Source organism: Vitis vinifera, chromosome 18, assembly GCF_030704535.1.
Source record: "Vitis vinifera cultivar Pinot Noir 40024 chromosome 18, ASM3070453v1".
In the NCBI taxonomy this organism is placed as follows: Eukaryota; Viridiplantae; Streptophyta; class Magnoliopsida; order Vitales; family Vitaceae; genus Vitis; species Vitis vinifera.
Window position 1 is genome coordinate 4,514,657 of NC_081822.1, and position 25,243 is coordinate 4,539,899.

The following is a 25,243-nucleotide window of genomic DNA, read 5'->3' on the forward strand; positions in this document are numbered from 1 at the left end:
CCCATGATGGCCGAATGGCACACCACCGAAAAACCCATCTAAGCTTTGTAAGAAAAGTCTTATTTTTGAACCCATAAGCCCCCTTAAAAAAGATTGACCAAATGGCAATACAATCATATTTCCTAGTACAAGCCCAGATTCCCATAAGCCCATGAATCCAATCCTAGTACAAGCCCATTGGGCATATGTTACAAAGAGAAGGCATCCATAAGTTTCCTAATACATTGGTATCTTACAGTCATGTATTCATTTTATTCTATCTTAAAGCTTATTTATTTTTACAGTCAATTAATTCTTAATGATGTCACAGAATATGGATGAATGATTGTATCACATCGAGATATTAGATATTTTCTCCAGCAAAAATTGATGCCTCAGATATTAGATTTTTATAAACAAGAAAAAAAGAAAACCATTAGTGTGTATTTGACCATAAGTTTTAGTTTTAAATTGCTGCCAGTTGGCCTAATTGGAATGTGTCTGGTTTACTTTTCCTTTTAAAGCCTGTCGTTTTCCACTAAAATGCCTGAGAAAATAAATTTAGATTTGGACCATTGTAATTTTCACTTTTCTCTAGTAATAGAACAATTTCAGTTGAACTAGAGAGAGTAGAAAAAGAAGGGTAAATATAAGTTAATAAAAGTGTGTTTGATCGTAATTTTAGGAAGTGTTTTTAATCTTTTTAATGTTTACAATTTTTTATTTTTTAAATATTGAAGAAGTTAAAAACGTTTCGTAAAATCACTGTTAAACATACTCTAATTCTTACACAAGAAATAAGTTTTTTCATGTACTTGCAAAACAAATAGTAATTGCAATTATATTAACAAATACCTTATTTGAAATTTGGAGTATGTCATAGAAAACAAAATTTTTTACCTCCAATGCCTATAATAGTAGTGATACAGGATGTCGTAATATCAATACCATCAAAGATTGAAGTGATATGGAACACGATATACATGTTGAATTCAAATGTTGTAAGTTTAAACTTTTAGGAAAGTTAATAATTCAATGTCTTATTAGAGTTTGATTTAGTGGGAGGTCTCGGGTTCAACCCCTTTCGCAATTTGCATTTCCCTGAAAAACATGAAAGGAAAATTGGTAACTCAACACAAAGGACAACTGAAAAGGGGAACAACCTTTAGCTTTTTAGAGTGCATATGAAAACCTTAGACCCAATGGGCTCACCAATGTTAAGAGAAGAAGTGTAAGCAAATGGACCTCATGCAATGTTAGCCCACATGATTATGTAGGCCCATGCTAAAAACTTCCAACATATCATGCTTCCTCTGTGTGAAAATGCTCTCTTGCTTTCTTGAATCTTTATGTAATGAGGGTGAAAATGGTCTTAACCGACAGTTGTTTTGTTAACCATTGAAGCATAATATATGACGGTTATAGAAACAATGAAATAAGCTATTTGGCTTAAGGGTTTGGTTGACAATTTAAGCTTGCAACAGGAGTTGATGGTTGTGTATTGTGACAATCAAAGTATTATACATTTGACTAAAAATAAGATGTTCTATGAGAGGATCAAACATATTGATGTCAGAATGCATTTTATTGGGAATGTGATTACACAAAGTGCTATTGTAGTGAAAAAATCTCTACGGTGGACAATCCCACATATATGATGACTAAGTTCAAGTATTACGTGGATTTAATTGGTATTAGTAGTCTCTAAAGGCTCTTATGGGGTATGGGAGTAAAGTAACTTGGAAGACTTTCGAGTTTTTCTTTGAATATTGAGAATTTGAATCAAGGTGGAGATTGTTGGAAAGTATCTCAAATTGTATTTTGAGTCAATTTAGAAAGTTATTGATAATTTGATAATAAAAGGTATTCTTGAAATTAGGTTTCCTATTATTATAGGAAAATCCTATTATGAGATTTTTTATTTTAAGAAAAAGTATATTTAACAATTATACTCTTAGTTTCATATGTAGAAACTTTCTTTGTAATTAGGAAAAAACATAAAAAGAAATTTTGATCAAAATAGTAAGTCTCTTTTTAGATATAAATTGAAGCTTTGAGGTTCGAGAGCTTTAAGAGTTGTAACCTCTTTTAATAATAGTGAAAGTTTTTTTTGTCTTCACCCGTGGGTGTAGAACCACTTAAATTGTTGTATGTTTTGTTTTGTTTTGTTTTTTTCTTATTCTTTTCTCTCCATTATTATTCTTTATCATGATTTGCACAACAGTTATCTCAGGGAGGGAATATCTCTCATATCCATTACAAGGAGAAAGTGTTATCCAATGCTAAAACCTTCAATATTGAGCCAGGAATATTTGGGCCTCTTTTCATCCTTTCAATGCCACAGTATTATCTGTGGATACAAGCCTAATAAATTTTTAGCATATAAGAAATCCAATAAGATAACTAAGGACATAAGATTATCCTAGCGGCTATATTGATAATAGTCAGACATAGCTGTATGCTATATGAAGTCAATACCCATTTGTTAATCCACAAACTAAAAGAACTTGATTCATAGAAAACTCAAATGACCTGTAAAAATATAGCTTTCTGCTTCCACCTTTCCCAAAAGTTTCAATCCTTAATATTTTTCATTTAAAAAAAGAAAAACTTAATTCAAGATATTATAATAAGTGAAATTGGAAGTCTATGTCAATAAATATTCGTGTAGAGTTGGATGGACAGCTAGGATAATTGAAATAAGTCATTAAAGTATTGTTTTGGGTACCTGAGATAATTGGGGGCTTAGAAAGGGACTGGACAAGACACAGCACCCTATATATCCAAACGATGGTCTGAGTTGTTTCCAAATGTCAAATTTTTATTGGGAGGCATGCCAGCCCATAAGCCAATGCAGCCCGGATGCTGTTCAAAACATAACCAAGGATCCCCTGTTGCACCCCCAACTTTGGTGGAACTGTCATGGCCATTGCCCAATAATTCCTTATCCGGACTGCCCATGTTAATCAATGGTAATGACAGGCTGTGAATGTAACCTGAGTCATCTTTGTTTAGCCTCTAATCTATGTGATGCGTATGTATGGTTAACTTTTATCTAATGAATGCCTATTGACTCAATTGTAGCCTCCCGACAAGTGGGGGCAACGAATATGCAGCAGTCATGTCGGGCACCGTTTGGAACAAAGAAATATAGTGAGGATGGCCTATGGGCTGTAGGGATCAATATAGGTTTCCATTAAAAAGCAATGACATCTTGAAATTAGATACGGCAGTCCCCCAGCATCTGTGCTGGTTTCCCAAAAATCCATAATCCAAAAGCGTATTTGAAAGCCACATCCATGCCTGGTGGCCGGTGGGGGCCTAAAATTTTCACCAATTTCCATAAGCTTAAAGCTGTAATAAGCTTTAGTTGTGTACTATAATTACATTTTTATAAAATAGTACTCAAAGGTTTTAATAACTAATGGGCTAAAGTCAGAACGGGTGAGAGGAAGGGACTATCTGGGAATAGGACTGAGTCAAAAACCACACCAAGACATCGAAGAACAAGAAAACCTGGTCCGATGGAACCCCATCTGCCAGTAACTATAGCTAGAATTGAGTGCAAAGAGATGAAATGATGAGAAAAGCAAGGCAGAATCCTGGGAAAGTGAAACAGATTGAGCTTTTGATTCAAACTTACAGGGAGAGAACATCACCACTCAAAATGGGGGGTTCTTTTGAGGTGGAAAGGACTGGAACAACTGAGCATGACTACCATAAGGAGTAGACTTTGAGGAAGAATTTCAGAGGTTGCTTTATTTGCTCAAAGCAAATTTGAATTGGGTCGAGAGGGGGGAGTTGCCTGCAGAGAAAGCGCGACTTTAAAAGGCATTGATTGGTGGGAGTTGTTGGCCGATGGAGGTATAGCTTAGTGGGTGGGTCATCCAATATATGAGGGTGGAAGAGGTGTATCCGAGGTGCAAAAGAAAGTAGATGAAATCCAGCTCATTCTTCTCAAAGCATGACACGACCCCACGTGGGGAGGACTGCCAATTCACGGACTTGTACAGTATTCATAAAACTAGAGGTTCTTATAGCTGTCTCCTCGTCCCTAACGCTGGCAACAAGCTAGATAATGACCTGCTTCTCCCTCACTCCTCACTCCTCTCTTCGTGTGCGTGTGGCATCAGCGTCACTGCCAAAAAGTTCATCGTCTCTTAAACCACCCTTTGTATCACTGAAATGACAAATAAGTAGTTCCAATTTCCAAGCAGGGGTGTGGGAGAATCCTTCAAAGTCATAAGCCCAAAGAGAATATTTTTTGGGATCCATGGGGTTTGGGACAATGTAATGGTCCTCCATTAACGGTTAAAGGACACAAGGTTCGCTTCAAATGAACCTTTTTTATTTTTTTAAATATGATTGACTAAAGAATGATCCCTCGCATATAATTCCAGCTGCAGTTCCAAACTTTGATTTCATCAAAGCCGCCCACCATTTCTTTTTAGTCTGCACATGGATTTCCATCTCCCCATATTGGCAGTATTAAAATGGATTTGGTTTTTAGTTCTGCACTGTGTGATCCATTTCTTTTTGTTGTTTGGAAGTTGGCCTTGTAACATCTTCTGATTAGATGGTTAGGAACATGGGGTCATGTGGGAATGTTTGATAAGTATTTGCCAAATTAACTACTCTTGAGGTTCTATAATTTCCTATATCTTCCCCACCTCACACATACAAACAAACTAACAAGGGAAGGAGAGAAAATTTAGGTCCTGTTTTTTAATTTCCCTTCTCTTTTTTCTTCTCAATTAATGATAGACAGCTATGAAACCTAAATTCCCATGAAGTATATACACTCTTGGCATAAAATCAAGAATTGGCGTCGATTGATTAGAAGTTATTGCTTTATCTCACCGGCTAATACTCAACAACATTATTATGGCAGTTGTTATTTTGATCATGGAGCAAATCAATTTAATAATTTACTTACCATTGTCAATGAAAAGTGGCAACCTGATTATGATTGCCAGGGTCCATCACGAGACCCCACGATGGAGAAGGGTCAGAATTGCAAGTGACATTCACCCACTTTGTATAAAAAGTAAAATACAAGTCAGTAATATAATTGAGAAGGTGGGTGGTAAATTTTAAGAGCTAAGAAGAACTCGAAAAGGAGCAAGGCTGAAGCCAAAAGAAAACATGGAGAAGAGAACATAAATACAACTAAAGGGGAGATGGGAGAGGAGTATTGATTGGAGGGTGGGAGGGTATATTAATGCAGGGACAGGGAGGACAGACTCAAGTGCGGAGTCACGCAGCTGTCATTCGATATACAAAGCCACCCCCTTCTCATAGACAGCAAATAAGCGTTTGCAGCTGTCGGCCTTTCTCTCTCTCTCCTACCCCCACAACCCTTTTTCCCCCTCCTTTCAATTAAACAACAACCTCCTCCATTTCAAACTGCCCATCAAATAACAACAACAACAACAACAACAACAACAACAACGTCTCTGGACTCTCTGTCTATCTCTCTCTCAATGATTCCTCTACTGTAGATGAGGGATGGAGGTAGAGGCACAACTAGAGGGGCAAGGGGTGAAAAGGAGGTGGCGGAGAAGACACAGCGCAGCCCATTCCTTTTTAACTATATGATCCACACATCAAGATTTCATGCGTAAACCAGAATACCCATCTATCATTTTCATGATTTAGACGCCATGGCTTACCAGCATTATCGATCACCCTTCGGTGACACCACGTTTACCAAAGTCTTTGTTGGGGGGCTAGCTTGGGAGACGCCCACCGATGTAATGAGAAGACATTTCGAGCAGTTTGGAGAGATTCTTGAAGCTGTTATCATCACCGATAAGAATACCGGAAAATCCAAAGGATACGGATTCGTAAGTTTTTCCTTCCCCCATTACTTAATCGTCTTTTGGATTTGCTTCCTATAGGCTATATGTATCCGTGAGGCAGCGAGGGTGTTCATCAAGTTTCCTAATGAATAGGTTACTTTTCGTGATCCGGAATCGGCAAGGAGAGCTTGTGTTGATCCGAACCCTGTGATAGATGGGAGAAGAGCCAATTGCAACATTGCTTCATTGGGGCGCCCACGCCCTTCACCACCTCGAGGTCCATACACCCTATGCTAGCTTATTATTATTCTCCATTTTTTTTTTGTCTTCTGGAATATGTATGGGTTGGGCTACATATATTTTTCTCTTTCTAATTTGAACAACCGAGAATGATGAAAAAAACCATTATTCGTTTATGATTTCTTTCGTTGTTAATACAGGGAGAAATCAAGGTGGCAATCCCTATCACGCAGGCGCATCCCAGGGTGCATCATCCTTCAGCGGAGTTCCGGCACCACTGGCTCCACCTCCACCGCCGCCGCCGCCACCACCACCTCCGCCTCCGGTCATTTATCCACCTTACGGGTGAGTTCTTTGCCCTTTAATAATGCTACCATTACCCGAAATTATGATATCCATAGAAAATGGTCCACATGGTAGATATTTTTCATTATTAAAAAACTTTCCCCAATGTAGTTGGCATAAAAAGACATAAACACAAGAGGGCGAGTTTATTTCATTCATTTAATTCTTATATTTTTTAATTATCTGGTGGAGCCCATGCAACCAAACGTGGATAAAATAAATCCAAAATCCACCGAGTAAATGACTTCTACGTGGGGAAAGGGCGTGCACAAGCCTAGCTGGCAATGCGTGGCAGCGGACCCATCCAACGTGTTGTGGTGGATGCCTCTATGATGCGTTCCTTAGCTTGTGCGCACGTCACTATTGAACCCCAATTAGGCAAATTTACAGCCGAATTTTGGATAACCATTGACTTTAATGACTCAAAAGGCTGAAAAGGCAATTATATTATACAGTCTGAAACCTCAGTTGAGTACAAAACGGCCAAATGATTCTCATCACGTCTCTGTTATGGCCGGCCCATTTATGCTGACTAAGACTCTAAGTTGCATTGAAATAACACGTGGATTAGACTAGCTTCTCATCCATTGCATAAATAATATTTTAAAATATGACCTGTTACTATCACAGTATATGACATGTCAACAAGATATAGGATGTAAGAAATGGGGCTGACATAAAAAAGTAAAGCCAATAAGCGGGAATGATTGTTAATTTTCTAGTCTATCCAATTAAAATTCAATTAGTGAACAGTTAAATTTACATTATAAAAAATTTGAATTCAGTGGGATCACATTAACGAAACCACGTCATCATATCGTGAATCATGATTAGTCAGTAGACCTGTATCTGTTTTAATTTCTTTTTCGTTATGAAGCTCATTTCCTTGCCCATATTGGATGGAGGCAATGTGAATTTTCTTCTCTTCTTTACTTTTTTTCAAAAAAAAATTTCGGGGATGGTTGTTGCTCTAAATATATGTATATGGTCCAAACTTATATTTATGTTTCAATTATTTAATGTTTCCATGGTTGTTGCCCTGGGGTGACGTGGATGCATATATTGTTTTTTATTATCATATATTATAAATCAGATGTCCCTTATGCAAACATGTTATCATTGTTACGAGGAAAATGTTGGTCCCATACGTCAGCATTCCAAGCTGACCTTTGATAGGGCTCCAAGGACGGGACCCCTGTCATGTGTGAGCCTCGCTTTCATTCAAAATGGGCACAATGCTATCTTCTAAATGCGTACCCATTGCCCAGAGGCTTTAATATTAATTATAAAGAATAAAATATATGTTGTGTTGTTAGCTTCATTTTACCGGTGGAAGGTGAAATTTATTGGGAATAGGTGTAAATGGGAGGAATAGAGGATGTAACATGCAGAGGCGAGGCCTGTATATAGTCTGAGAGTCTAATATTCAGGCATTAAATTTCATTATTGTGTGTATAAATCTGAACTGCTTTACTGAACAAGCATTAAATGCCGCTCTTGCGCAGGTACGCAACCTATACACCTGATTATGGGTACCACCAAGTGAGTCTCTTTACATAGATGTTTCTTTTTAGGAATAAGAAATAATTTAAGGCAACGGTTGTGACATTATTATTGATTGAGCAGCAGAGCCTGTATAACCCACAACTTCAACAACCATACTATCATCAACTCTACGGAGCGTCATCTTCTACTGTGGCTTCTCCGTATTATTACGGATATTCTTTACAAGCTTCCAGGGGAACATTTTCAGGACCCCAGGCGCACCGTGTTCAAGGACCCTCTTATCTCTACTATCCTACGCAAATGGAGGGCTCCTTCCCCACCTATCCTCCTCCTCCTGTTCCTCCAACCCTACAACCAACATCAAGGCCTCCTTTTCCCTCTTCTACTGGTAACCTACTTTGACTATTCTTTTTTTTTTTCGCAAAAAATATATATGCATAAACATCCATTGCCTTTGAGTTGATATTAGAATTGATATTTAAATTGTTTTCTACCGGCTCATATGCAATACACATGATGTACATAGGCTTTAGTCTAAGATGCACCATTGGGGGGTGGGGGTGGGGGCCACATGGGTAGCCCAACCATGTGAGGTGAGCTGTCCGATTTAAGCAATGACCCATCATGGGTCTGTAGAAAGACATGCCAGAGAAGCAAAGTGTAAACTAACAGTGACGGCATGTGGTTTCAGTATCAAGATGATGGTTGTTTCTGGGGATGCAGTCAAGTGGCCGTACATGGAGAGGCCCACGGTGCACGTTAGATTCTGCCGTTGCGCTTTTAAGTATTATAACTTCAGTATAGACTACGGATGTTAGTTTTTCATCTAGAAACAATGAGAAGACGGACAATAATTTACTGTAAGAGATCTATTAAAAAGTTAAACTCAAAAAATGATGTACAGAGAATTTATTAATTCATTCAACTGAATTACAATAAATAGAAATTGAAAAACAAATGGAAACAATGATCAGGGTCCTACATTTGACTATGATTAACAACATGAAACAAATTAACCAATAACTTCCTAAAGGCTAGGACTTAAACTTTTAAATAACTAAAAAATAAAACAACAATTAAAACACATGCATAAACTGCAATCCTAAGGCAGCCAAAATAACACTCCTCTTTACATTAGGTGTTGTAACCCCGAGCTTTTCCCTTAGAGCTTCAAACTTCTTGACAGATAGTGGTTTTGTAAAAATGTTTGCCAACTGATTTTTAGACTTGTAGTAAATGAGAGCAATTTCTCCTTCTTTTTATACCTTCCTTAGAAAGAAAAGCTTGATTTTGAAGTGCTTGGTCTTCCCGTGAAAGACTAGATTGTGAGAAATTGCAATTGCGGCTTGATTATCAATAAGAACTTTTGTACTGTTCTGTTGAGGGCTGAAGCTATCGGGACCACTACAATTGCCTAACGTACGCACTTCCTCAACTGAAGATGATACTTCCTTCCTTTGACCTGCAAAAGATGTCCAGATAGGAGGTCCGGATACACCTTCCGATGGTTTTGTTAGTTTTGCTTTTTAACATCTTGATATTTTTACGGGGCCCTTCTCCTTAGGAATGCTTACATTTTTTTATTGTGTGAGAGCCTTTTATAGTGCCAAGAGCATTGTTCCTTGAAATGGTGGGAAGACTTTTTGGCTGTCATTATGGTGTTTAGAGGGTGGTAGAGTCATCATTACCCTGCAGGTGGCTGTCAGAGATTGCTGGAGGGATGGTTTGTCGTCATCCTTGTTTTTTCACTTTGTAGGCGGCGCATGGTAGGTCGTGGTAGGTCACCTGAAGTGACCCCAGAAGGTCCTGTCAAGCATGCTTTTGGCAAGATAATTAATGATTGACCATGAAACACGGTCAAGAATCTTATTTGAGACGCTAGCCACTGGGTCTGGACTAGGCATCCGAATAGGGGAGGTGTGTATCGCATGCCAGTTCCTATGCACATCCGAATAGGGGATTGGACGTGCCACACGTCTAATGGAGGAGTGCTTTGTGAGGCTGCCACGTGTTCATTTAGGTGTGGTCCCTACATGTTCCATTGCTTCAAGTGCAAATCACATAAAAAATTTCTTAACCATAATGCCTGATTGATAGCTGCAATAAACTCTACCTCTGTAGTGGATTGTGCAATTGTCTCCTGCTTCTTAGAGCACCATGAAAAAAATCCCTAAACCAAGACTAAAACAATATCCAGAAGTGCTTTTCATGTCATCAACTGATCCTCCCTAATCACTATCAAAAAATCCCTGCAACTTGAAACATTGATTCTTCTTAAACTTTACACAAAAGTCGATTGTTCCTTTAATGTATCTCACCACTCTTTTTGCCACTTTTAGATGCAATTCATTGGCACAATGCATGAAACAAGATAAAAGACTCACAACAAACAAAATGTCTGGTATTGATGTAGTGAGATACATTAAGTAACAAATCAAGCTTCTAAAATCACAATTTTCAACTTTGTCAATCCCATTCTCCTTACTTAAGCTATCATTTTAGTTCATTGGTGTGACTATTACTTTGCAATCCCCCATATGAAATTTCTTAAGTATTTCCTTGGCATATTTCCTATGACATATAAATACTTCATCTTCAGCTTACTTAATTTCCATTCTCAAGAAGCATGTCATTAATCCAAGGTTAGTTATTTCAAAGACCTACTTCATTTCTCTTTTGAACTCCTCAACCAGTTCGACATTGTCTCCTATTACTAAGAGATCATAAACATAAAGGGAAACTATGAACAATTCATTTTCCTTATGTTTTACATAGAGAGTAGCTTCATACTTGTTTTTTTCATAGCCTAAACTCGATAAATACTCATCTATCCTGCTATACTAGGCTCTTGGTGCCTATTTTAAGCCATATAGAGCCTTCTTAAGCAAGTAAACTTTCTCTTCTTCACCTTTTTCCATGAATCCTATGAGCTACTCCACATAAATCTCCTCGTGCAATACATTGTTTAAGAATGCAAATTTGACATCTAGCTGAAACACCTTCTAGCCTTTTTGAGTTGCAATTGCTAGTAAGAGTCGTATAGTGTCCAATCTAGCCACGAGTGCAAAAGAGTCTAAGTAGTTAACCCCAAAAATCTGTACATACCCTTTAACTACAAGTCTAGCCTTGTATTTGTTGATGGAACCATTTGTTTTTAGCTTGGTTCTAAACACCCATTTTACTCTAATAATCTTCTTGTCTTTTGGTAGGTCAACAAGGTCCCAAGTCTTGTTTGTTTTTTTTTAATCATTAACATCTCCTCCTCTATTGGCTTCTTCCATTTATGGTCTTTAATGGCTTTTTCATAACCCGTAGGTTCACAAATGGACACATTGCATATTTGATAGATATCATAGAGCGGTCTTGTTCCATGAATTGGTGGATCATCTTCCAATTCTTCTTGTCATTGTTCAAGAGCTTGCACTTATGTTGTTTGGAAGGGGAAACTTGATTTCTGCTTGCTTATGGATGTCTCTTGTGTTTGTTCCCAGTTCTACTTCTCATCTTCATTGAAGAACACATATTTACTAACAATTAACTTCCCTGTTTGAGGTTGATACACCTTGTAGGCTTTAAAGGAGGAATTGTATCCTACGAAGATGCCTGGGTTAACTTCTTGTCAAGTTTATCACGTTTGACCTATGAAACATGAGAGAAACACACACAATCGAACACTCTAAGGAAATTGAGTGAAGGTTTATAGCCATACCATGCCTCAAATGAAGTTTTATCATTCAATGCCTTAGTAGGCAATCTGTTATACAAAAAAACTGTACTATTTGTCGCCTTAGCCCAAAACTTCTTTGGCAACTCCTTGTCATGAAGCATACATCTGGTCATCTCCATATGCATCTATTTCTCCTCTAACTCTGTTTTGTTGCGAAGTATATGAAGTAATAAGTTGGTGTTCTATGTCTATTTCCTTGCAAAACAAATTAAATTCTTTTGAGGTGTATTTTTTTTCCATTATCTGACCTTAGAACTTGAATTTTGCAGCCACTTTGGTTTTCCACCATTTTCTTAAACTTCCAAAACACTCCAATCACTTCTGACTTGAATTTTAAGAAAAAAATCCAGCACAATCTTATAAAATCATCAATGAAAGCAATGTAATGCCAACTACCTGCTAATGATATAGTTTTTTGAGGACCGGATGCATCTATGTGGATTAGATGCAACTTGTGAGTGGCTCTCCAGGTTGACTTTGGGAATGGTCTCCATTTTTGTTTACCGTATTGACAAGCATGACAATTCGGTAGGTGATCTGCAAAGCCTAGAAATCTTTCTGACAACTCATTTTTCTTTATCAGCAACATTCATTCTTGTGTCATTTTTTAGTAACGTTCTCCTCAGTGGAATAAGCAACTTGCTTCTCATCGATTGGATCAAATGAGAAGCTTTTGTATCTCATTTTTACTCTGAAAATTTCTTGTTCATTTGCATTGTGAATAAGGCAATGCTTGTCTTCAAATGACACTTTGAATCATTTTTCTATGAGTTGACTAACATTCAACAAATTTGGATCAATATCAAGTACAAAGAGAACATTTAAGATTGTCTTTGTGTCTTTGTGTCTTTGTTTGTTGAGATGTCAATGGTTTCATTTCCTTTCACAAGAATGTGATCACCATTTCCTATCCAAACCTTTGTGATTGCTATGGGCTTTAAATCTTTGAAGAGGGTCCAATCATGGGTCATGTGGTTTGTACAACCACTATCTATAAGCCAACTCACACTTGATTCCCTGCTTGATAAGAAAATGGAAACAAAAAGTTGATTTTCCTCTTATTGGTTAGCAACTTGAGCATCTGCTTCCTGCATTTGATTTTTATGCTTTCATATCACAACCTCATGTCCGAGCTTATTGCATTTGAAACATTTGGCATCAGGTCTTCTCCAACATCTAAATAGAGAATGACCTTTCTTCCCACAGTGTTGGCAGAGTGGATATTTTCCTTTGAAGTTCCGTGATGTTTTGCTTGTAGAGCTCCTTTAATGATGACATCTTGCCTCATAAACCTCCTTTGCTCTTGTGTCTACAAAGAATTAAGCAATTATGCTAAGGATATCTTTGACAGATCCTTCGTGTTCTCTAAGATTGTAACAATTGCTTCATACCTTTCAGGCACCTTGACAAGGATCTTCTCTACAATCCTTGAATCATTTAATTTAGAGCCGAGTAATCTTACTTTGTTTGCAATACTTAGAAGTCTATATGAATAGTCTTTAATTGTTTCAAATTCCTTTACTTTTTGCAACTCAAATTCTTTTATCAAATTCAAAACATGCATACCTTTTATCATTTCGTCTCTTGCATATTCTTCTTTAAAATAATCCCATATTGCTTTTGCTATTTTAAGGGACATGATTCTTGTGAAAATCGTTTGTGACACCATAGTGAACAAACATGCCTTAGCCTTTGATTTCTTCGTTTTCTTCTCCTTATGAGCTTTGATTTGAGCCATGGTGGGATTATTCGATAAGGTTGGGATATCATAATCCTCTTTTATAGCCTCCTAAAGATCCAAAGCTTCCAACTAAGTTTCCATGCATACTGCCAAATCTGGTGATTATCTCTATTAAAGATAGATAGAGCAATTGATGAAAAATTGGCCTCTGCTTCCATGATGTGTCGTACTCTAGCACATATCCCTCGAGAAGATTACTCCGATACCAATTGTTAGTTTTCAATCTAGAAACAACTAGAAGATTGACAATAATTTGTAGTAGGAGAACTATTAAAAGGTTAAACTCAAGAAAGGATGTAGAAGGAATTCATTAATTAATTCAACTAAATTACAATAAATAGAAATTGAAAAACAAACGAAAACAAAGAGCATGGTCGTACATTTTAGTCATGATTCATATCATGAAACAAACTAACCAACAACTTCCTAAAGATTAGGACTTAAACTTCTAAATAACTGAAAATAAAACAACAATTAAAACACATACATAAACTGCAGTCCTAAGGCAACCAAAATAACAATAGAGAACGGCCATTGCTAAATCACTTTTGGCTTCTTCTAAAAAATTCAGTATGGTTATAGTATCGGAAATTTTCACTTGACAACATCCAGGGAACAGGCTAAATTATCTCTAACAATACCCCTTTTTCTTCAAAATTAACATGATTACCTGAGAATTGTCGCCGCAGTTTGATGCCTAATTTGAGTGGGAGGGTAGAGTTGTAAATAGTAACATGATAATCCATTATTCCTTATTTCCGGGATTCAAAATATAGGTTGTAATGTGCTTGCATGTATTGTGTATTTTTGTCACTTATCTGTGCTAATTCCTATCTATAAACTGTGATGGTGTCAGATTCACAGACAGTACAGCAATCCTCCACAGAAACAGAAGCTGGGGTCAGTCATTCAGAAAGCCCAACCACCTAAGAGAACACCATCAAACCGTTGGTGGTTTGCTGAAAAGTTTCAATTGTATAATCTTGACTGAATTTATGCCTCATCATCTCTCTCTATATTTCTTCCTTTCCACAACCATTTATATATATATTTTTTGGTCCAAAGCTGTAGCATATGGTGAGTACTGCTTCAGGTGACTGCTCTGATCTCAACAGCTATGGCAGGCAAAGATGGCCTAATCAACCGATTTCTGCAGATTTTTTCCCTCTTTCTTCTTCTTTATTTTTCACTTTCATCCGAGTTTATTTATTCTTTTCAGTGTAAGAGCTTAACATCTTTCACAAATGTAATGAACAGGAGGGAAGTGCAATCCCTCAATAAGGAATTTGATTAATCACGCAGATCTCTGATGATTTTTTATTTTTCTCCTTCATGGCAACCAACCCCAAAAAAAGAAGGAAAAAACATGAAATCTGTTTTCTCAAATGCATGAGCATGTGGAGTTTTTTCCTTTCATCAAGTTGTGGTAAGTTTAGGTCATTAAAAAATTTAGATCGACATGTGCGTGACATGGATGATTGATGCTCAGGAATGCCAACATTTCTTCTCTAACAAACTTCAATTTTTCCTTATCTGAAAATAGTAGTACTTGTATTCCAATCAATCTTTATCACCTTTGAACACCAAATTATCTGTTGATTAAGATTGGTCAATTTCATGGAATGGGTACAGTTTTTGGCTACGACATTCTGAAAGGTGGACCATCCATGGCGATCATATGAATCTGTCGGACAAACACACGCCAATTGTCAACTTCTTTTTCCTAGCTTGATTGATTGGATTCAGTTACAGTACTTTCACTGCTCCCCCAATATATTAATTTGACTGATCATCCTGATCATACTGTATGATTTTATTGGATATACTAATTATTAGCAGGGTTAAAAATGGGCGTTACATTGAAGGGCTTGGTAAACTTTTTTGCTAGAGTAGCGTTATAGTGGAGTAAATATATATTTATCCCTGAAGAACTGGTGGTCCTAGAGTCTAGGACCTGTTGGGGTGAATTCTTCTTGCAGTGCAAGTAATACAAAACTAACAAGATAAAGCTTGGGAAACACGTATAAATAGGAGGTCCCCCCATGCGTGTCCCTGCTTAGAAATCAATGATATCCTAACCTGCAATATGTCCTAACCCTCTCCCTCTCACATATATACATACAAGCGCATTACGTATTGCACTCGATCTGACGTCAGAGGTGGTTTTAAGTGTCAACCAGACTATATAATACATTGCCGTAGATTTTCAGCCCTCTGTGGTGCAATTGTTGCTAAATTCAGAAGGCATGGGCCACAGGATTTAAGGAATTTGCTTTCCCTCCCAAAAGCGGATAAACAAAACAAACAGGATAGATTAATGAGCCCCTTAACGAAGGTTGCTTTCTTTCAACCATAATATTCTCCAGCCATATGCTAACTCTGCTCTCATTCTTATTCTCAAGGACACCCTTAAACTTTTGGCTACCCATTTCCCTATAAGAACCTCTAGAATCCAAAAGACTGGCACCTTTCCCGCTAGCATTGCCCTTATAGCATGGAGCCCTCGGATATTCCGTTTAGTTCTAATCCCTCAGCTTGTTCGTCTTCCCATGATAATATCTACAACGAGCTCCTCAATCTATTTCCAGACACTCGCCCAAATTCCCTCGAGCCACTACCACTGCCAAGCAGCTTGCTGTGCTCACCAAAAGCAGTGCCACTGGAAGGAAATACAAAAGCATCCAATGAAGATACTGGGGATGTCACCGTGACCTTATGCATTGGTCTTCCTGATAATAAGGATGGTTCCAAGAATGCAGTTGATAAAAGAGATTCAGATATAGCGGCTACCCAGTACTGGATACCCACACCTGCACAAATCCTCATTGGCTTCACCCACTTTTCGTGCCACATCTGCAACAAAACTTTCAACCGCTACAACAATCTCCAGGTGCAATTGCTCAAACTTTTCATTTATTTTATTTCTGGTTAAAAAGATTAATATCCTTTTCATTCACTATATATGTGTTTACATAGCATCTTACATATATTTTTATGGTAGATGCATATGTGGGGTCATGGATCACAGTATCGTAAAGGACCCGAATCATTGAAAGGAACCCAACCACGAGCTGTTCTAAGCATCCCATGCTACTGTTGCACACAAGGGTGCAAAAACAACATAGACCACCCAAGGGCAAAGCCGCTGAAGGATTTCCGAACCTTGCAGACGCATTACAAGAGGAAGCATGGTATGAAGCCTTTCATGTGTCGGAAATGTGGAAAGTGCTTGGCTGTGAAAGGTGACTGGCGAACTCACGAGAAGAATTGCGGCAAGCGTTGGCTTTGCGCGTGTGGTTCGGACTTCAAACACAAGAGATCACTCAAAGACCACATTAAAGCATTTGGATCTGGTCACGGCCCATTTCCTCCTCCATTTGAAGGAGTCCAGCTCCGAGAGGATGCTGTGCCTTTTCCGTTTGTTTAATATAATTGCCCTGAGACGATTAGTTGATTTTCGTTAATTGAGTTTAAATGCATCATTTGGGTTGCAAGTTTTATCAGAAAAAGAAAGAAAAGAATTGAATGGATTTTGAAAGTTTCCACGCCATTCTCTTGTATTGGGCTATGCAGATGCCAAGTATCTTGTATTGGGCTTCAAGCACAGTTTATTAAAACAATTGAGTAATTTCAAGCCCAAGTGAACAAACTTGGGAAAGGAGTAAGGATGACCACATGTTATTTGGTACAATACCATATGTTTCTGGGAATCGACTATTCTTGTGGGGTGAGAACCTCTTTGATGAATCTATCAAAATTATCATAGAACGAACCTCCTTGTTTGGTGGCGTCCTCTGCTTTCTTCTTCCACTCAGAGCCCTTCCTTCTAATTTCCTTCCCTTTCTCATCTTCCATTAGTTCCATAACAGCTCGTTCGATCTCCTGGCGCTTTGCTTCATTGATCTCTGTACCAATTCCCCAAACACTGCAAGCATATCGACAATTTGTATGTTGTTCACCAACGAATGGCTAGCAAATCATTGGCACACCTCCACAGATGCTTTCCATCATCGAATTCCAACCACAATGTGTTAAAAACCCTCCTAGCGAAGGGTGGGAGAAAACTAGATCTTGTGGGCAACAGCTCATCAACAAGCAGCGATCTTTAGTCCCTTCAATGAATTCTTTAGGTAATGTAGCCGAGTTTCCCAACACAATATCAGGTCGAAGAACCCACTATTTGCAAGCCCCCATGCAAACTCTATCAGCTGTTGATCTGTCAACAATGCAATCCTTCTAAAATTAACAAATACTAGTGACTTTGGTCTTCTTTAGACCAACCAATCCAACACATTGAATCTTGCTTCCATAGGCTTAGTTGCAACCCACTTTCTGGAATTCTCTGGCTGAGCATAGACAGAAGGCCTTAAGTATAGATGTGAGGGAACTTGGACGTGATGGCTTATAATACCTCACCTTCTCAGTCATCAAATGTGTTGAAGATGATTGAAGAAGATTACTTGAAGCAATTCAGTGCTTCCATTCCCGAGAAATGTAACATGAAGTCATGTGGGTCAGTTGCTCTAGCGTAGCTTGGCAGATCCCCCGTACCAGATATTTTTCATACCTGGTATCCAATCTATGCATGGTGATATCAAGACAGCCATTGCTGATGCAGCTCTCATCTGCAGACATTTCAAGGTCTCAACTTTGTTAAATCTTGGCTTATAGTAAAGTTTCATCATTATTAACTGCCCGGATAGGTGGCAATTTATTTATCAGGCGCACACAAGTATTTGGTGGTGAGTGATTACTGGTGAGGTTCTGCTGGGGTTCGTCCAGAATCAAAATTTATTCTATAAGAGATTGACGATTGACGGGGTGGGCTTACTCGGTGAAGTGATGAAAATCCAATATAGAATTAGGCATTCTGTGTGGTGCTTGAGACGGTTCACCTTATAGGAATACGGAGAAAATGGAACGATCTTGTGTTTGATAACGGACAGACTGAACAACATCTAATTGACGAAAGGAATAAGCAAAACTTTGTAGTTTCGACTGTCGGTGGTAAGAGAGTTAAAGAAGCTGGAAGCACCTAAAATGGGGATGCGTTGGGTTCTATGCGTTATTTATGGATTACAAAATTTCTCTTCTTTGCATGTCTCAAATCGTTTGAAGGAATGGAGTGAGGTCCAAACCCTTACAATTGATATAGAAGATTGGACTCAATTTTGTCTATCTTTTAAATTCCTTATGAATTTGTATAAGATTAAAATCTGAGACAAAGATCCGCATCATGAGTAGACATTTCATTTAAAACTGAGGAGAAATAAAACTAAAATGGAAAATTTCAATTACATTCCATGTTATTTTGCTTTAAAGAAAGCTAGAATGGACACTACTACAAAAATAGTTTATGGTGTCACTATTTATGGTGTCACTTTTAAAATAATGACACCATAGGGTTTATAATTAATAAAGGTGACACATCATATAAAAAATCTTCAATTGAGGTAGTTAGATGATATTAGTTTTATATTTATAGTGTCATTTTTTGGGAAGTGACATCATATAAAATAATTTTTTTTAAGTATTATAACTTAATGAGCCCACTTTTAGAAGTAATAATGATGGATAATATATAAAAATCCAATTGTTTCCATATTTCACCCACAATTAGAAGTAATAATGATGGATAATATATAAAAATCCCATTGTTTCCATATTTCACCCACAATCTAAAAAATATCAATATATAAACCCTATACATAAAATCATGATCTTCTTCAACCTTTTCTCTCACCCATAGTCAACACGTTCACAACCGACATTCTTTACTTTGTGGACTCCAAGGTAACCCAAAATCTCTTAGATGTATAATTTTTTTTTTCTTTTATTAATGTCATTATATTAATTGTTTTAACATCTTTGTATTATGGTTTTTGTGAATTGTGTTTTCTTGAGTTGTAGGGAAGAAAAACTTAAGTTTAATCTTCTAGCATAGAAGAAAAAACTGTAGATTAATTGATTTTGTAATCTAAACCCAACACATGATCAAGTCATTAAAAAAAAAGTGAAAAACAGGAAAAAAGGAATGATTTTTAATAAGTAATTGTGAGAATCATAGGTATAGAATGCCCCATACGATGAACACATCCCATTGTCTGAAATCTGAAATTTGAAATCCCCAAGAAGAGGGTTTGTTTTGCAGCCTCTTCTATTGGCTCTTGATTCAGCCTTCATGAAGGTTATGGAGCCAGCGTTGGAGTGGTTGTTCAAGTTATATTCGTTGGGGCTGATCCGCGGCGTGATTGATGGGAAGGAGATGATAGAGGCGGTATGGAAATCAGCCAACAGTGGCGAGGACGTGGTCAACCTCGCCGTGCTTAAGGTTATTTTCTCCGCAGTTCGATTTCCAGTGGTGGAAGTTCCGAATGGGTCTAAATGTGATGAGAAAATTGGAATGGATTAGTGGGTATAAAATTGAATGGATCTTGATTTCTTGATTTTGTGATTTCGTGATTTTGGGAAAACTTCTCTGGAATATGCTCTATCTTCTCTGCCAAAGAATGTTGTGACATTATCTCTGCAGCAACAGAAAGTTGTGTCGAGAGGTATCTAACTTCCTTTTTCCTATCTGTAAGTGAGTCCCTCAGCTGGTGGTTTTCTGAAAGAAGGGTGTCTAATCTGTCCTTCAAACTTCCTAAACTCTCGACATTGTTACTAAATGCGGGTAACTTCTCATTTTCCACAAGAATATCATCCAATTTCAAGATGACCTCTGGGATCTTTTTCCGCATTGCATCAAATTCCTTATCCTTTCACAGTGGCAAAGAAGATCCTCTTTCTTTTAAGAATTTCCCCTTTAAACTGATATATTGTTCAACCATCTCTTGCACTTGAGACTCATGGTTTCTCCTCATCTTTGTCATCTCAGTCTTAAAATGGTTGAACAAATCTTCTTTTGACATGTGCTTCAGTAGTGAAGATGATTCCAAATTCTCCGGCATACTGGTTTTAGACTCCTCATGTTTGCCGTTTCCCTCCCAAACTGAAGTTGCAGGTGAAACATGGTTGCTCAAAACCTTGCGGTGAAAGTGATTAGTCCCTTTTGTATTATTCCATTCCTCACCAATCTCACAGGAACCATGAGATATTAACTGCCTAAATTCAGATGTGGAAAGCATCTTAAAAATGGCATCTAATTCTTGGCGTAACCTTGAAATCTCTTTCATCTTTTTTGGCCAGTATACACTTCCATTACCACAAAAATGAGCATTCTGATTCCACAATCTCTCTTCAAACTCTTCCCGAAGACTTCGAATAGAATGTTCGATCGCCATAGCTTCAATTTCTCCTTAAAACTCCCAGTTCTGCAACCACTCAGAGACTGATGCCTTAGATAAGTATACAATATTGTTCACTTGCTCATACACAGTGTCTAAGGTAGTCATTAGAGTATCAATTGTCTTATCCACATCCGTCCATTTTTCAGATGCCTTCTCTTGTAGAATGCCACACAATCCCACCTCAGAACTTGAATTAATCCTCCTCATAGGACTAGATCCTCTTATGCCACTTATTTCTTTCTGGAGTTTCTTAAACTGCTCTCTAGCTGAACTTTTTAGGTTTCCCAAAGATTCCCTCAGCCTGTCATGTTCGGCTAAAGCAGCCAAGAGGCTCGAGGCTGACCTGCATTTTTTATTTTTTGCCTCATGGAAATTTAGCAGGGACCTAAATGGGTCAGTTTCATCTGCATCCACATGACAAAAATGCAAAGCTTCCTTCAATCCAGCCACCTCCAAGTTCTTCATAGCAATTTTCTCATTTGCCTCTTGAGCAACAACATTCACCATGCCCTTGATGACAGAATTACTCACCATCCTTGAAATGGTCAATCGATCATTGATATCTTCCAAGTAGGAATCCAAATCCTCAAGGAGGTCTCTCCAATGAGCGAGCATTTTGTATGCATGGTAGATCTACTTGGCCGGGCTGGCCAGTTAGAGTAGGCTAAAAATTTGATCAATCAAATGCCCTTTAAACCGAATGCTGCCATTTGGGGAGCCCTGCTTGCTGCTTGCCGGATCCATGGCAATACAAAATTAGCAGAACTTGCAGTGAAGAATTTGCTTGAGTTGGATGCAGAAGGACCTGGAAGTTATTGCCTTCTAGCCAATATATATTCGGAGTCTGGAAAGATACAAAGTGTTACAAATGTGAGAAAACTGATGAGAGACAAAGGAGTCCGAAAGAATCCTAGTTGCAGCTGGATTGAGGTTGATAATAGGGTACATGTTTTTACTGTAGATGACACAAATCATCCACAAATCAAGGATGTCCATAGAATGTTAGAGGAGATTATAAAGAAGATAGAAGAAATTAAAAACTATGCCAATGTGATGAATTCTGGCAGATCTCATAATTACCATAGTGAGAAGCTTGTTGTGCCACTTCGATTGATTTGAGTTTTCCTGGAATCTGCTCTATCTTGATTTCGTGATTTTGTAATTTTGTGATTTCGTGATTTTGTAATTTTGTAATTTCGTGATTTTGGGAAGACTTCTCTAGAATTTGCTCTAGTAAGAGATTTTTCTCTTTAGCTTAAAATGTTCATTAGTGGAACTCAACAGTCTTCATTAGGTATGGTACCGGTCCAGCTTCGAACTAGTCCAGTAGGCAGTGCGCCTTGGCTTAGCAGATGTGATAGGAACTTATGTTTCATAATATGTACTTATAGTTTTCATTGTTTGAAATTTTGAGTACAGTAAGTTTAATCCAATGTTGATGGTCAAATACTGTACTGTATCTTCTACCTTGCCTATGCTGTTGTAAGATCAAACCCCATCTTCAATTAATTTCTTTTCAACCCTTCTGATGAAATTCTTGGCCAAATAATTAACAATCAAATTTTATTTGGCTGTTGAATTATGAGTGTGTTGGTGTAGATGGTTAATAAACTGATTTGTTGGATGATACTGCTAAAATTACATTATAATGCTAACTGTTTATGCTTTAATTTTCAGGATAGTGTATCAGAAGCAGTGAAGATCCTGAAGAAAGAGATTACTTGTAAAAATCCTATAAACTCTTACCACTTTTGGCCTTTTGATCTTCATTTCATATTAAGCTATTGACTATTTGTGAACCCCATGGATAGGTCTATTAATGCAAACAAAAAGACTAGTACTTTTGATAAATTTTAATATTTATCAAATTTATGGTCGTAACTAGCTGACATTTAGTATTTATAAATTAAAATTTTAGTACTTAAATTTAATATTTGTTAATTATATGAATGACTTTCAGCATGTAATATATATAAATACACATGTTCATATTTGAAATATTGCATTTTTTTGGATTATTAGTTTTATTTAATGGAGATGAATATTTAGTTGAAAAGTTACAATATTTAGGCTTAAGTTATTGTACTTTGTTGCACATACTAAAGCAAAAGAAAAGTTTTTACTAATGAAAAGTTACACACGTGTATTTTTGACACAAATGGCCAACAACTGTATACATTACATGGTATACATGCACTTTCAGACCAGATGATGTGCACATCCAACAATAAATTAATTTAACAATACCAGATGAAGCATAATACTGATGTATATTATTTCACAAACTTTTGACAACTATTTTGTGTACTAATGCATATTAAGTTTTGTTCTTGCCTATTTAAGTTACATTTAGTTATTTAAATATATCCAATATTATGTTGAAAAAAGATGTACTTCAATTTTTTTGTTCTTAATATTAACAAGTTTCGAAAATCTGATTTTATGCCTATAGTAAATTTGATTGTAACTTGGTATTTTATTGTTTAGGAGTATATATATCTAACATTCCTTCATTTTTCATAGGTGTTGGATAAAGGAAAGAAGAAGATAGTGAAGACACCAATTATTCGAAAATCTAAGCCTCAAAATCATTCGGTCATTAAAAATTTTCAGAAATTTGTGGATGGTTGTCTTGGTAATGACAAGACATACCCAATACAACTCCTCATTTCTCTATTTGGTGTCGAATTTCAAACATATATATCTAGAGAGGATTGTGAATACATTATTTCATCTTTAGAGGTGTCATCAAACTGCATCTCCTTCTATTTATGGTGTGCACCTTTTATCTTCATTTGTTTTTATTTTTTTAATATGAGTTGCCCATGTTGAACGAAATTGGATATGACTAATGATAATTTTCTTTTGGTGTTTTGATACAATAATAGGCACATGCATGATCAACTACATATTGCCAAAAAGGAGTCACAATTTATATTTGTTAATTCTTTTACAATATCACGAGCAGGCCTTAGTACTCCTCAAACAGAGAAAAGAGCACAATTGTTGTCAAAACGCTTAATGGAGTGCCAAGATGCTAAATATGTTTTCATACCTTACAACCCTGAGTAAGTGACAAATATTATACTTTAATTTGAGGTTTTATGATTGATTTATATTTCTAATTAGATGCTACTTTTGTTTTTAATGTTTTAGCTTTCATTGGGTCTTGGTAGTGATTGAGCCAAGGAAAATGATAGTCCACTATCTTGACCCTATGCATCACAAACCATGTGAGGACTTAAAGGATATCGTAAACATGTAAGTTCTTCCCATTATTTTTCATAATATTATTTTTCTTTTTTAAAAAAAATACATTCATCTCAAACATTTTTTTTATTATTTATATATATGTTAAAACATATAACATTTACCTAATTTAAAAATGTACCCATTGAACTTATTTACATAGGGCTCTTCGAATATCTGCAAAGAAAACATCTAAGAGGGAGCCATCTTGGCAACTAGTGCAGGTGACATCCAAAAAATTTTCTTTACACATTAGCTTATGCATTTGCACCATTTATATATATGAGTACTAATGTTATTTTATAATTGATCGATTAGTGTACAAGACAAGAAGGAGGGTTCGAATGTGGCTACTTTGTTATGAGATTCATAAAAGAGATAATTTTTTATCCTATAATTATTGCTTCAAAGGTATTACAAATTTAATGAATTGTACATAGTTTTAGGCTTCCAAATGTTATGCATTTTAATGTTATTTTCTTATTTGATTCCAGTTTGGTGATAAAAAAACATATTCTCAAGTAGAATTCGATGAAATTAGAGGAGAATGGGCTACTTTTGTGCTACAACTAATCATGAATCATGTTGATGCATCATGATCACCATGCATGGTGAGTCCTTTAGCTACTACATGAATTTTTCCATAGGTTCTTTGAATAATGTTTCTATTTGAAAAAAAAAAAAAAATAGTTCTTAGATTTGTTCATTTATGATAACATCGATCCATGTTTATTTTCTTCAATAAAAATCTATAAAACTCATTAAACTATGAAATGCAGGTATACACTTTTGGGATGGTGGAATGGAGAATAAAAAGAAAGAAGAAGGCAACAAGATTTTGGGTTTTTAAATGCAACTCTTATGTCATACGTTGTAGGACATAAATGTTACTTTAATTAGTACTGAGAAATTTAGATTTTTAGATGAGACTTTTATGTCATTTTATAGTTAGCCGGTTTTATGCTTATGGAATGGAGGTATACATGAATCTTGGGATCTTTAACATTTCTAAATCATGTTTTGGTATGTATTCACTTTTTTTTTTTTTTTAGTTTTGATGGGTTTGATATGTTGGATGTACTATCTTTTTGTGAACATTTGATATACAAATATTATTAGATGATCAATGTATTATGAGTTATTCCAGAAACATTATAGAAAAATGAGTTAAATATAATATGATTGTTATATTTATGGACAAAATATAAATAGGTTAATCTTACTTATTAATTCATAAGCATTACAAAAATCTATAACTGAAAGCAATCATATCTTCCACAATAATTTACAATGATGTGACACCATTACTCAAAGGTGATGCATTTAATATGATATCATAACTCAAAGATGATGCATTTAATGCGAC

At 36.6% G+C, this 25,243-nt stretch overlaps 2 protein-coding genes and 1 long non-coding RNA gene across 4 annotated transcripts; all 3 read left to right on the top strand.

The window, feature by feature from the left end:
* Positions 1-5,112: 5,112 nt before the first annotated feature.
* On the top strand, positions 5,113-14,636 carry LOC100253997 (uncharacterized). Of its 2 annotated transcripts, none has more exons than XM_003634366.4 (6): positions 5,113-5,825; positions 5,934-6,057; positions 6,221-6,365; positions 7,871-7,907; positions 7,992-8,259; positions 14,196-14,636. In XM_003634366.4, the coding sequence occupies exons 1-6, from the start codon at positions 5,643-5,645 to the stop codon at positions 14,267-14,269; spliced, it is 831 nt and encodes a 276-aa protein (XP_003634414.1). In that variant the 5' UTR covers positions 5,113-5,642; the 3' UTR covers positions 14,270-14,636. The 2 variants fall into 2 exon arrangements, with proteins under 2 accessions (XP_003634414.1, XP_010664338.1); XM_010666036.3 differs by having other exon boundaries at positions 7,995-8,259.
* A 1,141-nt stretch (positions 14,637-15,777) lies between these two features.
* LOC100264302 (protein TRANSPARENT TESTA 1-like) lies at positions 15,778-16,889 on the top strand. The gene is made up of 2 exons (XM_002284095.4): positions 15,778-16,229; positions 16,341-16,889. Exons 1-2 carry the CDS (start codon positions 15,834-15,836, stop codon positions 16,764-16,766), a joined length of 822 nt encoding a protein of 273 aa, XP_002284131.1. The 5' UTR covers positions 15,778-15,833; the 3' UTR covers positions 16,767-16,889.
* A 7,486-nt stretch (positions 16,890-24,375) lies between these two features.
* LOC132253255 (uncharacterized) lies at positions 24,376-25,004 on the top strand. Its single transcript, XR_009465108.1, has 2 exons — positions 24,376-24,488; positions 24,657-25,004. It is a non-coding gene; the product is annotated as an uncharacterized LOC132253255 (long non-coding RNA).
* The last annotated feature ends 239 nt before the right edge of the window (positions 25,005-25,243 follow it).